The sequence below is a fragment of the Brachypodium distachyon genome, chromosome 2, assembly GCF_000005505.3.
Source record: "Brachypodium distachyon strain Bd21 chromosome 2, Brachypodium_distachyon_v3.0, whole genome shotgun sequence".
Taxonomy (NCBI): Eukaryota; Viridiplantae; Streptophyta; class Magnoliopsida; order Poales; family Poaceae; genus Brachypodium; species Brachypodium distachyon.
The window spans coordinates 5,079,221-5,094,813 of NC_016132.3; the positions used below are offsets into that span (position 1 = coordinate 5,079,221).

Consider the following 15,593-nt stretch of genomic DNA (forward strand, 5'->3'; position numbering starts at 1 on the left):
ATGGAGCGGCCGTCTCGGACGGCTGCTTCAAATGGGACGCATCACGCTTGGGTCAGAATTCCACTCGTCTAGCATAGATGTGATTTATTTCCAGCTCACATCCCGCACCCATCTCTAGATGCCACCCCCGAGGCACGGGCACGGGTATTGGCTACCCATACCCGTACCCATCGTCTATGAGCTGATCCGTTACCCGTACCCATACCCATGACCGGGTACAACTTTTGTCCATACCCGTGACCCGTCAGGGTAGACGGGTACCCACGGGTAAAAATACCCGTATAATTTTTTGATCACATAGTTCTAAATAACATTATATTTGCAACAAACAATATCATATTTGCTGAAAACAACAACATAAACAACAACGTATATGCTAAAAACAGCGCCACTGGATCCATCGCCGCCTGGGTGTGGCCTCCGAAAACGGGAACGGGGAGAGTCAAGATTGAGAGGAGAGATCGAGAGAAGGCTAGAATAGGAGGTTAGGGTTCATGATTGGGCCAACAAACCGAGACGACCCATCACATATTGCGTCCAGCGAGGCCGAGTTACCATCACCATCGATTTTCTAGAAAAAAAAACAAGCATCGGCAATGTTCAGAGACTCCAGAGGACCCACTTGTCAGCACAGGTACACGGGTACATATTGGTACAAGGGTATGGGTATCACCTCCCCATACCCGTACCGTTATACCCGTCGGTTACAATATTTTCCCCATTTACGTACCCATGAGTAAAATTTTGGCATATACCCGTACCCTAATGGGTTTTTACCCGCCGGGTAAACGGGTAATGGGTACCCATTGCCATCTTGACACCCATCCTATCTGAGAAATCTTTTCTTAAGCGTCTACATAAACAAACATCCTTGCATTGGAGATGATAAGTGTTTGATCGGATCGAGCAAATACTCCTGACTAAAGAAATATTTTGCTTTATTTGAAACATACTTTTCTAAGTCACACGTGCCAATGAGCGATGATTGCTGCAAAGATATTTTCTACTCATCGTACCGGCGGCGGAGATGGGGGCGGCGAGTTGGGGCCCGAGGCCGACCGTGATGAAGGGGTATGTGGCGGCCCGAAGAAATTTCGTTGGCAGACTTGTGGAGACAGGGACCAAGCATCGGTCGATTCGGCCCGTCTGGCCCAATAAACTGGTGATTATCGAGTTTTCCTAAAACTTTCTATGTAGCTGTATAAAGTTGGCGTGACAACTGTATAAATTTCATTGGGTGAGTTAGGCTGTTCTCTAAAACCCTTGAAAAAAGAAACAGGTGATTGTTTTACTTATCCAATATATGTTGACCGTATCTTTTTTTAGGGAAATAGGCCGCCACGTTATTAATTAACAAGTTCGGGGATACAGAAGGGATTAGCTGACTCTACTAGCCATACATATCGACCTTCTTGTCGAGAGGTTGAAGCCCACGCCAGGGTATCTGCCTCCTTGTTCGAAGCTCTGCCTTCATGCACAAAAACAACATAAGAAAAATGAGGAGAGCGACTCTTGATCTCATGCAGCATGAGGGCAAAACGGCCCAGGTTGTCACCCTGCAACGCCGTGATGACCTCGAGGTCGAGGCAGCTGGATGCCACTCGAAGGTAAGCAAGATGTAGATCTTCAGAGAGGGAGAGAGATTCGCAACATGCGAGCGTCTCCAGAGTTCCAGGATCGGTAACCTGGGTAGAAGCGCCCAGAAAACGGCCATCCGCGTCTCGACTTACAGCGGCAACCGTGCCAGCACGCACCTGTTTAGCAACCGCCGCATCCACATTGATCTTCACGTGATTTGCTTGCGGAGGAATCCATCTCTTGACCGGCCCAGGAGCACAAGGATGGCAAGCTTTTTCTTGCATACTTTGATAACGATCTTCGTGAAGAACCTTCCTTCTGGCATACCAGATGGCCTAGAGAATTACGCAACATCGAGTCAACTCTTCGTGTGACAACGACTCCATCCTCGCAAAAATCCATTGTTTTGCGTCCGGCTCCGCCGTCCACTCCATATGCTCCTGTAGGGTCTCCGGCGCAAGTGCCTGGACGCACTGCTCATGTTGCATCGGCTAATTCGGCCCAGTAAAATACTCCCTTCGTTTTTTAAATTAAGACCTATATTGTATCCTTTGACCGAGCATTTGATCAAATATTACTTCATCAACGATATATGTAATATACTCCCTCCATTTCACAAAGGTTGACGTATTTTGTTTCGTTAACCAATGAAAACTCTATTGATACGTGTTTTTTCATATATGAAAGTTATATCAATAGATTCATCTTTAAAAGTTCTTGCTAATGAACATAGTTTCGTATAATAGTTTCGTATCATATAACTTACATATTAATAAAGTATTTTTTGGTCAAAGACTTGTTTTAACGAAACCAAATACGTCAACCTTTGTGAAATGGAGGAAGTAAATCATAATCATAAACAAGTACTTTTGAATACGAATCCAACGATATCAATTTTATTTCAAAAAAAGTCTAGATTGGTCAAAGGGACAGTCAAAGAAAACAATATACCCACACCCTAATTTAGGGAACGGAGGGAGTAATCTCGTTCCGTGGAAATTCTGTGGTCAATGCGTGCACGCGAAGCTGGACGACGGGGTAGTCAAAGTGCAGAATAAATAATACTCGGCCCCAGGTAAAGACGTTAAGCAGCATTCCTTTTTTTTTGTCTAACAGTGATAGCCGCTGAAATAACAAGGTAAAAAGTTGAAGCCACAGACATTAGTCTGATAACAAGGATTTTCTAATGATTGTCTCATCCATCACAGATTTGTCTGCGAGATGCCAGTTCTGGAGGATCTGATTTAGTCAGTCTCTTCCAACAGCTTTGCGGAAGAAGATTAAAAGGAAGAAATCCCCTTCACTCATAAGGATGTAAGCAAAAAAAAAAGTGTTGTTTCACTGGATCGCGGAAGCCTGTAGGTGATGGTCAAGCAATCTTCCCGTTAACGATCCAGTATGGCCCAAGCAGTCAATTAGACGGCACTCGATTGATACGCGGCTTCACTGGGGTTTTGGAAGGGCTCACCCTGAACAACGCCACAATGCCAAGATTAGCATATACGAGTATCTGAATTTCAGGTAGGAACATAGAATGGATAGGAGTAAGAGGGATCATGCCTGACAGGCAGTGTGCCTAAAATCATCCCACTGCAATTCAGAGCCATGATAGCACCCTCAGCCTGTGATCAGAAGTGTTTAGCAGGAAAGCTGACTGTCAAAACCCCTATCTGAAATGAGCTTTCAGTATGATGGAACAAAATGACATACAATATTATATTTTCTAATAAAATTGACATGTATTAAAACGACTATGTCCGTACGGGTATATAAAGAGGAATGAAAACAAGGGACACTAGGACAAACTACTTTTAGATGATGAAAGAACCATGACCTAGGTTCAGTTGCTTATAAATACTCCGTCCGATCCATATTAACTGTCTCAAATTTGCCCAAATATGGATGTATCTATGTCTAAAAAGCGTCTAGATACATGTAATATTTCAACAACTAATATGGATCGTAGGGAGTAGTTAACTTGACACATACTCATAGATTCATAGTGTATTGTGGTGGCCATTACTATCAAACCTATTGGACATCATCGGAATCGGAGTGCGCCTCTTAATGAGGGCGAGTGTAAACAAAAAGGGGTTCAGGATGGTGTCCTGCTAGATAAGTGTCTCTAGAAACCTTCCAGGAAGTACCAAAAAACATCTTGGTTTCAACTGAAAAAGGAACCAGTCAAATGCCAACGGTTGGACAGTTGCTCGTGTTATTATAGTTTGTACTCACAATTAACAGCATCAAATGGTAGTAGCTCAATGTAAACGCCAAAATGAAGTCCTACTTTAAGGAGATGCAGAAATGAACAAACTATAGGGCACTCAAAAGGGATACAACTGTCAGTAGGAAAATCATAGCAATAAATCATGGGTTAGGCTGTGTATAGAAAGGTCCTTAGTTCTTACATTCACAAACTCAACAAAAGCAATCCTTGTAGAATGTACATTATCGCCTAGAAGTCTCAAACGAGAGACCTGCAAAGATAAACCATTATAAGCTGGCAAACACTTACGACAACAGAACATTCAGCAGATGGGATATTTTACAGGGTGATTGGGTTTGCCCAATAGTTTACCTCACCACAAAGTTCTTGAAAGAAACTCTTTACATCTAATTGAGTAACCTGCAAGTGAAGGTAAATGTAACATAAAGCACGATTCCCACATCTAAAATCTCAAGAAGCTCACGGCCAGATTAAGAACCTCGATTATAAATATCACTGATAAAAAAAATAAACAAGTGAATAAACATGACTAGGTAGAAAGGAGATGGGTACCTTCTTATCTATATTTGTACAATAAATCGTCCGTATGACCATTTCTTTCTCATCCTCCGTCTATGGCAGGGAGAATAGGATACTATTATTAGCAATTTGGATTAGTAGAATTAGCTGTGTCAGAAGGTGAGACATCAAGCAACACAATCAAGACAACTTACCCTTGGAAGAAATTTGGGATTCACGGGTAAGATAGCTGTCTTCGAAGGCAAGACTCTAACAGGGTAGAAACCAAGCATTGTGCCACCAAGGTTAAGTGCAGCCCTTGCACCCTCTACATGAAATGTACCATGTATTAAAACATCAATTGGCTGCAGCAGAACATAACTGTAGCAGGTGAAGATATAATACCTTCATCAGAGAATTCAATGAATGCAAACCTCAGAACAGAGTGGGGATCACCACAAATTCTGCAGTCGACAACCTTCAGAATTGAGAGAAAAATTAGTTTTTACGGATTTGCAAAGCTCCAGCAGGGTAGCTTATAGCAGCATAGAGAACTACATTACAAAATACTCTATAACCAATCACATGATACATAAAGTCTACAGTTGATGGGGAACAAAAATATAAATAGTAAATAACCACAGTTAGTAACACTCAACCAAGTAGGCATTATGGTTTTTAAAGAAAGTAGTACTGTGCCTAGTTGATCTGGCCAGCGGTTAAACATATCTGTAGCATTTCCTGGTTTTCATTGTCAGTACAACTCAATATTTTAAGTTAAAGTAACTTACTTGCCCACAATTAGCAAAGATATCAGCAAGTCTTTCCTCCGTCACCTAATAAATGGTCAGAATCATTACATCCAACAGGAACTCAGGAATATAGCTATGCGTACTAAAAATAACCATCAACTACTCACGGTATGGTCCAGTTCAGAGACATAAACCGTTCGGCGAATGCTGTCCTCCCTGTCTGCACGTCTCGCTCTCTCATTCATTCTCCTCCTTCCATGATTGATGTATCCACTTCTCATCTGGCAAAAGAAGAAAGACATTCATGACATTTTATTCCCACCTGTATTCCTTTTACATCTCCAATAGAATCAGACTATACAATCCTAACTATTACAGCAGCTGATCTGGAGAAGAATCACATAATTAAACAACAACATCTTACTCAAACCCTTAAAAAGGTTCAGTATGATGCTTTGTTGTCTAAAACAATGAATCACTCTAAAATTGAAACTGCGATAAAGTCCACATTCCACTATGTTTTTTCTGTCTTCAGAAGACTCATATGGATATTAAACCGAAATGCTAGATTTAAAATTCAGGGATTACCTAATCACCGTGAGGTGTAAGAGTGGATCAAAGGACTACTCGACAACAGTTACCTAAAATGATATGATAAATTTATACCTAGACATGATAATAACATCGTAATAAGTTTCTGTAGAATGAGGTCCTGGTAGAATCATGTAATATCTACAGAAATGAAGAAAATTAGCAACCTAACACATGACCTAACATCTCACGACTCTCATGAATTGGGATATTTTACACAAGAGAAACAAAACGAATGGGGTATTAAACCCAGAATATTAATCAAATACACCGACGATCTAGGCAGCAAAGACATATCCTACAAAGGGATTTGCACAAACATAAGTGTATTAGTCGTGATTTTGAACTGGCGTCACATTAAAACTAAGGGGACACTGAAAAGAAGAAATATGCCAAACCTTTCACCAAAATACGCCAACCACCGCACCACGCAAACCACCAACCGATAACGCAATCCAACACACAATGGAGAAAAATATACAATCTATGCGTAAGAAATGATGCAAAAATATATAATCAAATCCTAAGCATAGGAAAAACCACATCACCGATCCAAGCCTCTCAACCTACCTCACAAGAATAAAAAGGATTCCTATAGGATTATACCTTGTGCTGCTGATTCCCAATGTACGTGGAGTCGACGCCGGAGTCCCTGCTCCCCCCATTCGCTCCTCCGATCGAGCAGTAGTCGAACACGGGCGCATCCGCCGACAGCGCCTTTTTGGACGGCGGCGCCGCCGAGGACGGGACGAACTCCCTGGCGGCCGGGTTCAGGTTTGAAAGTAGGTCCACCAGCTTCTGAACGTCCTTCTGGTACGCCGACTCCTTCGCCGCGGCCGCGGCCGCCGCGGAGGCCGCCTGTGAAGCCGCGCGCGAGCCCTCCGCCACCGCCGCCATCAGCGCAGTCGCCTTACTACACCAGACGGACGAGGCTACCTACCAGTCCTGGTCAAATCGCGGGCCGGATTTGTGGGATTCTACAGAAGCGAGGCCATCTGGTGGCTCTGGAGTCCGGGAGCGGGGGAGGAGGAGGGGAAGGTTCGCGTGCGATGCCTAGCGCTGTACTGTACTTCGACCCCTCGTGCTCTCGCTAATGGCGTCGATTAGTCGCGGGTGGGCTTTGCTTTACGAGGTTTTTGGCCATTTCCGGCGTGGAAAATTTATTGCCGAGAACCTAGGACGAAAAAGGACGGTTACCAAAGGAGCTGGTTTCTGCGTGGACGTGGTCTATGCGGCGGCAGGTCTGGAAAAACCTACCCTCGACATATAATTCATTTGTTACATAATCGTAGAGATAATGAGCTAATTGGATAGTTAATGAGATTTATTACATGCTTAATATAGAAAGTATAGTTGGCTAATAATAAGTGATTCCTCTTTGGAGTGTTTTCTAATAGTAATATAGGAGTAGAGAGTAGTAGAATGTAACACGATAAATGATATGTGTAATCATAATAATAATTTTTCTATATTTAAGTTGAATAATTTTTAGTTTGATACAAGTTGATTCATCGGCCGTTGGATATGATTTGTGTTTTCAGATTCGGAACAGGTGATGAAAAAAGAATAATAAATGAGATCTACTCTCTCCGATCCTAAATCCTGATAGAAGACTAGATATTAATCCAACAGGTCTAATTCGTCAACTTAGATTTAAATATTTTGCTTAAAAATTAGGAAACTTAAATACAGCAACACCCTTATAATAGTTACAAAGGTAGACATGAACATCCGTTTGGCCGAAACAAACCATATGAAAGAGAATATTCGGACTTGCTTCTAACTAGCAAAGGAAGACCGTACCTAGAGCACTAAACCCCTGCAATGTGGATGGCAGACGTATCCTAATGTAGTCGAATCAAACCAAAGCCAGACTCGATGATTTCTTACCCTCACAGAGCACGTAGCGCACGGGACACCGTACTTTACTAGATTTCTCATTGTCGGAGTCAACACATGAAGGGCAGGTCATTAGATTTTAAAGACAACATCACAGATGCACATATATGACGTTCCCTGATCTGATTAATTAGTGAATGTCACATCAAAGTTTGCGCCTCGGAAGCAGCAGCTGATGCTCGAAAAAACCTTCTCCCCGATGCGGTAATAACGAGCAGTGGCTGACCGTAGCCGCTATTTTTTTTTAAATAATACGATTTTTTAATCATTTTTAAAAATAATACGTGTATTTAAAAAAAATTAAAATAATACGGCTTCGGCCTCGCCCAGGCCGAATGGGCCCAGTCGGCCTGGCCCAACTCGATTAGGTCCAGTCGGCCCAGGATGCGCAGAGCACGGGTCTCGCAAGAGGCAGTCGGCCTCGGCCAGGACGACTGAAACCCGGTCGGTTTCGGCCAGGCTGACTGGATGCAGTTGGTTTCGCCGAGACCGATTGAAACTAATTAGGCTAATCAGCTTCGCCAAAGTTAGTTGCTTGCATGATCAATGCATACACGGCCGATGCCCAATTTTTGTGTCGATTCCTTGCAGATTTTTTGAACTAAAAGACTTGACAACTTTGATAAATTAACATACATCGATAATGTGCTGGTTACGGAACCAAGGCACGACTAAATTAACATACATCGATAATACCGTAATTCGACAGAATTAAAGATAGCAAATACAATTGAAACACGGTACAAGCACTACTGAGTCAACTTAGGCCATTTTCCAGTCGTATCGCCACGTTATTCTGCAGCCTTTGCCACGGCGGCCCTTTCTCTATGCCTCTCCCTTTCTGCCTCACGAGCATCCTTGCGCCTTCGTTCCTCCTCTTGCATGCGAAGCGCTTTCTCCGTGTTTTTCCTCAGTGCTTCATCAAAGTAACGACGTTGTTCCTCCCTATGCTCTTTGAGCTCTCTCTCTTGCTCCTCTTTCTCCTGAGTTGTAGCTTTTGCCGCACGCTCCTCCGCGTGGAAACGCTGCCATGCACTTCGTGACCTTGTGTTAATCTCTTCCACCGCCCAATCAGACATCTCCGTGTCAATCCAACGATACCACATGCATAGGGGCGGAGGAGACTACAAAATAGCCTAATGTTACAAATAAATCGAATATGACACACACAACATGTTTAAGCACACCTATATGTGCTTACCGGAGGCTTGTCGTACGGCGAAACCGGGACAGGTGTATCATGCTCATAGTTCGCACACATGAAAAACTTCATGCCCAGCTTATCTGAAAAATCTGTCACCTCCTTCACCTTGCATAGATTGCCGCACCAACACCTGAGATGTTCCACCCTCGGAGGCAACATCGCTTCTTTCATCTTCCTCGGCCTCTCGCTCTGGTTGGAGCAAGGCAAACTCATTGGGGGACACTGGAATATTGGAAAAAACAGTAGTGGGGCGGATGCTTGGATGACTACCGGAGATGAGTATTTATAGGCTCTCAAACTCATTCTCCCGCCACCGTTTCCCGCCACCGTTTCCTGCCTTCTTTTCCCGCCACCGTTTCCCGCCTTGTTTTCCCGCCACCGTTTCCCGCCTATTTGTATCTTTCGTAACTATAAAAGACCTTCCATGGTATTGAAATGTAGTCTCACCATTTTGTCTGGGAAGATGTCGTCCGGTTTCCCAGATGATCGTAGATTTTGGTCAGGTATGTCCCGGAGGCTATTGTGGTTAGCCGGTGATTTGAAGGTAGACAATAGGATAGTTCCATGGGACGAACTCATTAGTAGTGACACCCTACTAACTGAGCTGGGCCACCAATTAAGAAGGTGCAGATTCCCATTGAGAACTTCTGCAGAGATACGGCAAGAACTGCTAAGGTTGCACGAAAGGTGGAAGAAGCACAGTCAAGGTAAGAGTGAGTCATACCTACAATGGGCTAGAAAACATCCATTGTTATGGGTTGAAGAAGAGGAATCCGATGAAGATATCTTCATGCCAAGCAAAACGGGTAAGAGTTCTTCATCGTCTAAGGGGAAGAGTACTGCACCGTCAAAGGGAAAGAGCACATCATCGTCCAAGGGGAAGAGTACATCATCGTCCGATGAAGATATCTTCATGCCAAGCAAAACGAGTAAGAGTTCTTCATCGTCCAAGGGGAAGAGTACTGCACCGTCGAAGGGAAAGAGCACATCATCATCTAAGGGCAAGAGCACTTCATCTTCGTAGGGCTAGAGTTAGGTTATGTTATTTTAATTTGTCGGTTTTAATTTCTGTTTTTCTATTGCATATGTATTTCAATCCTACCGTTTTTTAGTTGCAAATGTAACTTGAATAAGAATGCGAAAAATAGTAACATGTCTCTCTCATACATAGGTATAAATATGTCTCATACATAGGTAGAAATAAGTCTCATACATAGGTCCTATATGCAAATATCAGGCACGGCGTCTGGGACGGCGTTCCGGGGGTGCCTTTGGCGTGGTCCAGCCATACCTATGAGGTGGCACAACGTTGCGCGGAGGAATCACGGACCCATCCTCGCGATACTGTGTATCCTCCTGTGTGGGGTCTGATGGCGGAATATTGAACATCTAGATGTGTTGGACAGAATAATCCTCTCCTTGAGCGTGATCCTACTCACTACCCCACGGGGGTTCGGACAACGACAACTGATGCCCGTAGGCTCCTGCATGTGGGAAAGTACTTAGCATTAGAATTGTGTAGCAGTCATGGTAACGAACACAATTAATAGAAATATACATGCCCTGTGGCTGGGTCTATGGATGAAACTCAAAGTTCATCGTGGGACTCTGCTGGTGCTGCCACGTCGAACCTCCAGCCTGAAAAGAGGGGGGCTGCTGCTCCCACGCCGAATCTCCAGCCTGAAAAGAGGGGGGCTGCTGCTCCCACGCCGAATCTCCAGCCTGAAAAGAGGGGCTGCTGTTGGTGCCAATAGTCGAAAGAAGACTGCGGCTGGTGCCACGACGAACCTCCGGCCTGCTCAGGAGGTGGTGGCCTGGGCGTCGACTGCTCTGGTAGACGTGGATGCGGGTGGTGTCGGAGGTGCGGTGCTTCCTGCTGACGTGGCCGCTGCTGGTGCGTGAAGGGACGCGGGGGCCGTACGGATGCCTGGTGGTGAACGACGTCCGAAATGCGGGTGCACGTGATAGCCACGTACAGAGCGTAGCTTCTCCTCCATTCGTCTTAGCCAGGACTGGTGCGGCTCCCGTGGTAGTAGAAGTGGACCGGTCGAAAGCGAACGTCCATACACAGTGAACTCGGCCAGTAAATCCTGTGTCAACTGAGCCTTCAATTGGCACAAAGAGTATGACATATATATGGCAAAGTACGTAACAAACACATGCATTATGTTAAGAGAAAATATTTACTGCGTGATGTCTAGAGCCTAAAGTAGACTGGCTAGGGTACACATCTTGCAAACTCGGCTCGGCTATCTCCTGGAGGTGAGAGTGTTGAATGATGCTCAATCGGGTAGCTGTCATGTACCTCTGCAAATAGCTGTTGAATAGATCGAGATCAAAGGCCTCCAATGGCCAAACCCGTGTCGTCGCAGTCTCCCACTCCGTGACGTACGTCTGAACCCTCTGCAGCCACTGAGTCTGGGTCCTCGTACTTCCCTTCCTGGTAAACCTGAGATCGCAATAGAAAGTTGAACAATTAAATTATGGACAATTCTGGACGACAATCATAAATTGTAGAACTGCACATACCTGTGGACGATCGGTGGAAGTGGATCCTCCGTCGGTGGAGGAACGACCAACTGGCGTGCCCCAAACTGCCTCATGACCCTCTGCTGGGCCATCTCCTCCACGTAGACGTCGAAGATGATCTTTGATTGTGTCATCCAGTAAGTGTAATCTCTCGTGCAGACCGTGGACATCCCGCCAGGATATCTAACATCGATGGCGTCCTGTGTGTACGGCTCCCAGACAACCGCCTCAGAGTGCAACACGTCGAACTGCTCGTTGAATGATGGGTAGCAATTCCTGACCTGATCATGTGCAAAGCGTCTCTGTAAAAAAAAAAGTTAGCTTCATTCATGGTTTATGTAAACTAATGTATAAATTTTACATTTGACATACCTTGTTACGTGTCCAAATTGTCACGAAAGTAGGCAGGTCAATGTGTTATAAGTCAAACAACTCCTGCTCAAGGTTAGCGTGATCACCCATAACGTATGGTCGGCCGATAGAAAACCTCTCCCACAACCAGAGCTGCAACAATAAAGGACATCCAAGCAGCGCTGACTTGGGCGACGCAAGTTGGCAAGCGTTGCACATACCTCGGTACGTAGCCACTAAGACAGCCGAACCCCAACTCCTCTGTGTGATGTCATCACCACAAGTTGCATTCGTGATCTCCACTGCAATAGGGATGTAGCGTGTGCTAATGGTGGTGACGTGGTTCTCGGTGAACATCACCTTCCCGAGAAGCCACATTATATATGCCTCAAGGCACCGAGTGATCTGAGGCTCAGTCATTTGGGTCTCTGGATACCCAAACTTCTGAATCTGCATGCAACAAAAACCAAGTGTTAGTAAACCCATGCAAGTATATGAGGTATGCTCTTAGATATATTAACTTAAAACACATCGATCTAACCTGTTAATTGAGCAACCAATCTAGCTTAGGTCCGTGAGCCTCTGAGGTGAGTGGCCCAGCTCCGGCAAGAATACCTTGAAAACGTAGGACACAAATTAACCCATAGTTTCACATAGAGTACAAATTAAAACATAGAGCACAAATTAACACATACCTTGAAAACGTAGTGACATACCCTCTTGCCAATCAGCTGGTGCCTGCAACGGTCCTATGTGATCACCCATCAATGGTAGTCCCAGCAGCATCGACACATCCTGGAGAGTAGGAGCCGTAGTAAAAAACAAACTTCACTACATCAGACATCTCTGATGCCTAAAAAAATGTTTAGACGCGTCAAATACTAAGCAGTACGGCATATAAAAATATTAAGACGCGTCAAATACTAAGCAGTACGGCATATTAAAAATATTAATACGCGTCAAATACTAAAAAGTACGGCATATTAGCATCAAATACTAAACATTACGGCATAAATAAAATCTAGCCTATCAAAACATATTACTACCGGCCATATTATTTAGACGCGTCAAATACTAAGCAGTACGGCAGATTTAAAATATTAATACGCGTCAAATACTAAACAGTACGGCATAAAAAAAATCTAGTCTATCAAAACATATTACTACCGGCCATAATATTTAGACGCATCAAATACTAAGCAGTACAACATTAACCGTTGTCCAAAATAATGAGCACTACCAAACGCTAAAACATACTTCTATATATACATACGCACGTATCCTCATAAACATATACATTATAGGATAAATACGTGAGAGATTATGATTTATCCTTGAAGCGTGTGAACTCCAACCTCGAGCAGCCTCACAGTCACCGGATGAGCACCACCACCACCTCCAAACTCCTCCAAACCACCACCATTGCTCCAACTTTGCACCACAAAATTAGCTCTACATGGCCTATGAAAACAGTAAATCGAGGTGTCTTTGGGTGCCAACTAGGTAGGGGATGCGATTTTGTGGGTAAAATGGGATCAAAATGTACTAATTTGGGTTAGAAAATTGGAGCATTTGATGAGAAAAGGAAGAACAGAAGAACGAGGAGGAAGAAGCAGGGGGCATGGGCGGCTCGTCTGGCTGGGCTCGGGCACGGGAGGGATAGGAAGGGAGGAAGGAAAAGGGAAAAAGGAAAGATTCCGGGGGCCCGCGACCCACCAGGCCCCTTTCGGCCACGGCTAGGCCGACTGGCCAGTCGGCTCCGGCGTAGCCGACTGGGCTTCAGTCGGTCTGGGCCAAGCCAACTGCCTCGTGGGGGCCCCATGCGCTGAGCAGCCGGCCTGGGCCAGGCCGACTGGACCCAATCGGCATGGGCCAGGCCGAGACCGTATTATCTCTGAAATTTTTGAAAAACGTGTATTATTTTTAAAAATGATTAAAAAAACGTATTATTTAAAAAAAATTGCACCATAGCCTATGTAATAGTCGGCATGTCTAATATTACCCCACATTCCACTCTGGCACTCTCACAAATTGTTTAGGAGCTCATGTTGTAGTTGCCTGTTAGCTTACATCCTAGTTCTATTATCTTTCCTTTTCTCCTCCCTTCAACTAAAAACAAACACTTTCTCCGTTCAACAAAAGATGTGTCAAGTTTGTCAAAATTTGGATGTATCTAGACATGACTTAGTATATAGATACATTCAAATTTGGTCAAAATTGAGACATCCTTTGTTATACGGAGAGAGTATGATATTTATATTCTTGTAACCAGCTTATATCTCACTATTGTCATTGTTCTCATGTTAATCTCTAAGGAATTAATTAATTTGAGCGCTCGGCGGCGTACGAGTATTTAGCTGTTAACAAACGCGTTAAACGAGACGAACCAGTGAAAAAAGAGGAAAGAGAGAGAGAGGGGGGGAAACCGGGGAAGGAAACTTTGAAGGAAAAGAAGGCAACAAGCCAACAACTTTGAGTGTGAAGCCTCTAATCCCGTCCGGCGCATCATGCAAGGCACGCGTGTAAGCGAGAGGAGAAAAGCAGTCGGCCAGAAGCTTTCCGTTTCGTCAACCAATTACCAAAGCAGAAAGTAGTTGTCCATGGAACTGTTTGTTTGCATAAGAAGCAATATATGGCCACATGTAAGCTCTGAAGAAGCAATATGTGTTCATTAGTTTCCTTGGTTTCCAAGGATCTGTACTAAAAAAAAATTAAAGCTTGCAATAATTATATATTGAAAAACCTATTCTACAGAGGCAGTCTTTTGGCTTCCGAGCTATAGTTATAGCGAGCCTGATTTTTTAGACTTCTAGTATAAGTACAGATCTATACCACACATGTATTTTTTTTCCGTCAAAAAATAGGTTGAAGTCTATTTATTTATTTTCTAGCTCAAATAAATACAATTTCATAATAAATTGACAGACACGTACAATACCCTCATATGTAAATGTATATATTTTCAGTCCAAAATGGGTATTCGCTATTCTACACATTATTAAACTGCAGGGCCTCGTTTATTCTCAAACTCTCGGTACATATGTACAAGTACGCTGCCGATCCGGTCATGCTATTCTACACATTACTACGGAGTATTATTAATCTGCAGTACCTCATTATTCCAATTTTCGGTACAACTATACAGGAAGTACGTTGCCGACGAGGTCAGGTGTACGTTTCACGTTGATCGCGTGACCGCACGCACCTCAGAAAGTGACCTCCATTGAACGGTGGAGCTTTCAAGTACTCCTTCTGATTCATTTTACTTGTTCTCAAAATTTATTCAAATATGGATGCATTTATGTTTAAAAACGTCTAGATACATGCAATATTTCGACAAGTAATATGGATCGGAGGGAGTAGTAGGAGTCCTTGACATCAACTGATTAGAGTTATGTTTACGTTCTCCGCTTGACAGAACCTCATAATTGTATTGCAACGAAGAGTTGCCAACTGTTTGCGCTCTTTTGCGAGCAACTAGAGTAAGAAGCTAAAAAGTCATTATCATTCAAGAGTCCGGCCTAGTTGACCAATGGAGACAATCTAAAAGGCATTCAATAGATTACCAAAAGGTTTTTTATAAGCATCGCTTTACTTTCTAGTTCAGGAGTTTGCGGCAGCGCTAGTGGTTATTGCTGTCGTGAAAGCAATGGCTCACAGCCTATGCTACGGGAGGAATAAATTCCATCACAGGGTCACCATCATTGATCCGTAAAGAGCATGTCGTGATAAAAAGGATTGCAGACAGGAAAACAGAAGATGACGGACTGATGGCTAACTAGTGCTTTTGGTGATCCAGGATTTCAGGAAAATAGCATGCAAGTTTACAGTTCACTTAGTTGGACGAGATGTAGAAAATTAGCAACCATGTGTGCTATCCTTCCGTTATAATCGATACAGAAAATACCAAGGATGAGTATGACTGACAAAACCCCGACCAAGGCATTCACGGCACAGCACG

At 43.8% G+C, this 15,593-nt stretch overlaps 1 protein-coding gene and 1 non-coding gene across 3 annotated transcripts; both read right to left on the bottom strand.

Moving 5' to 3' along the window:
* Positions 1-2,637: 2,637 nt before the first annotated feature.
* LOC100822008 (polyadenylate-binding protein-interacting protein 9) lies at positions 2,638-6,802 on the bottom strand. 2 transcript variants are annotated; one of them, XM_003565295.4, is made up of 10 exons: positions 6,256-6,798; positions 5,226-5,339; positions 5,098-5,142; positions 4,712-4,784; positions 4,522-4,634; positions 4,361-4,420; positions 4,160-4,207; positions 3,990-4,058; positions 3,139-3,200; positions 2,638-3,047 (listed from the first exon to the last, which is right to left on the bottom strand). In XM_003565295.4, the coding sequence occupies exons 1-10, from the start codon at positions 6,544-6,546 to the stop codon at positions 2,990-2,992; spliced, it is 933 nt and encodes a 310-aa protein (XP_003565343.1). In that variant the 5' UTR covers positions 6,547-6,798; the 3' UTR covers positions 2,638-2,989. The 2 variants fall into 2 exon arrangements, with proteins under 2 accessions (XP_003565343.1, XP_024315902.1); XM_024460134.1 differs by lacking the exon at positions 2,638-3,047 and having other exon boundaries at positions 3,154-3,248; positions 6,256-6,802.
* Positions 6,803-13,025: 6,223 nt separating this feature from the next.
* Positions 13,026-13,115, bottom strand: MIR7729B (microRNA MIR7729b). The gene has a single exon (NR_127014.1). It is a non-coding gene; the product is annotated as a microRNA MIR7729b (primary transcript).
* Positions 13,116-15,593: the final 2,478 nt, after the last annotated feature.

Coding starts and splice junctions, on each gene's coding strand:
- LOC100822008 (XM_003565295.4), bottom strand. CDS start 6,546: ATGGCGGCGGTGGCGGAGGGCTCGCGCGCGGCTTCACAGGCGGCCTCC. Junction 4,059..4,159: donor TTCAAGAACTTTGTGGTGAG/GTAAACTATTGG, acceptor TTATCTTTGCAG/GTCTCTCGTTTGAGACTTCT. Junction 3,048..3,138: donor TTAGGCACACTGCCTGTCAG/GCATGATCCCTC, acceptor GGCGTTGTTCAG/GGTGAGCCCTTCCAAAACCC.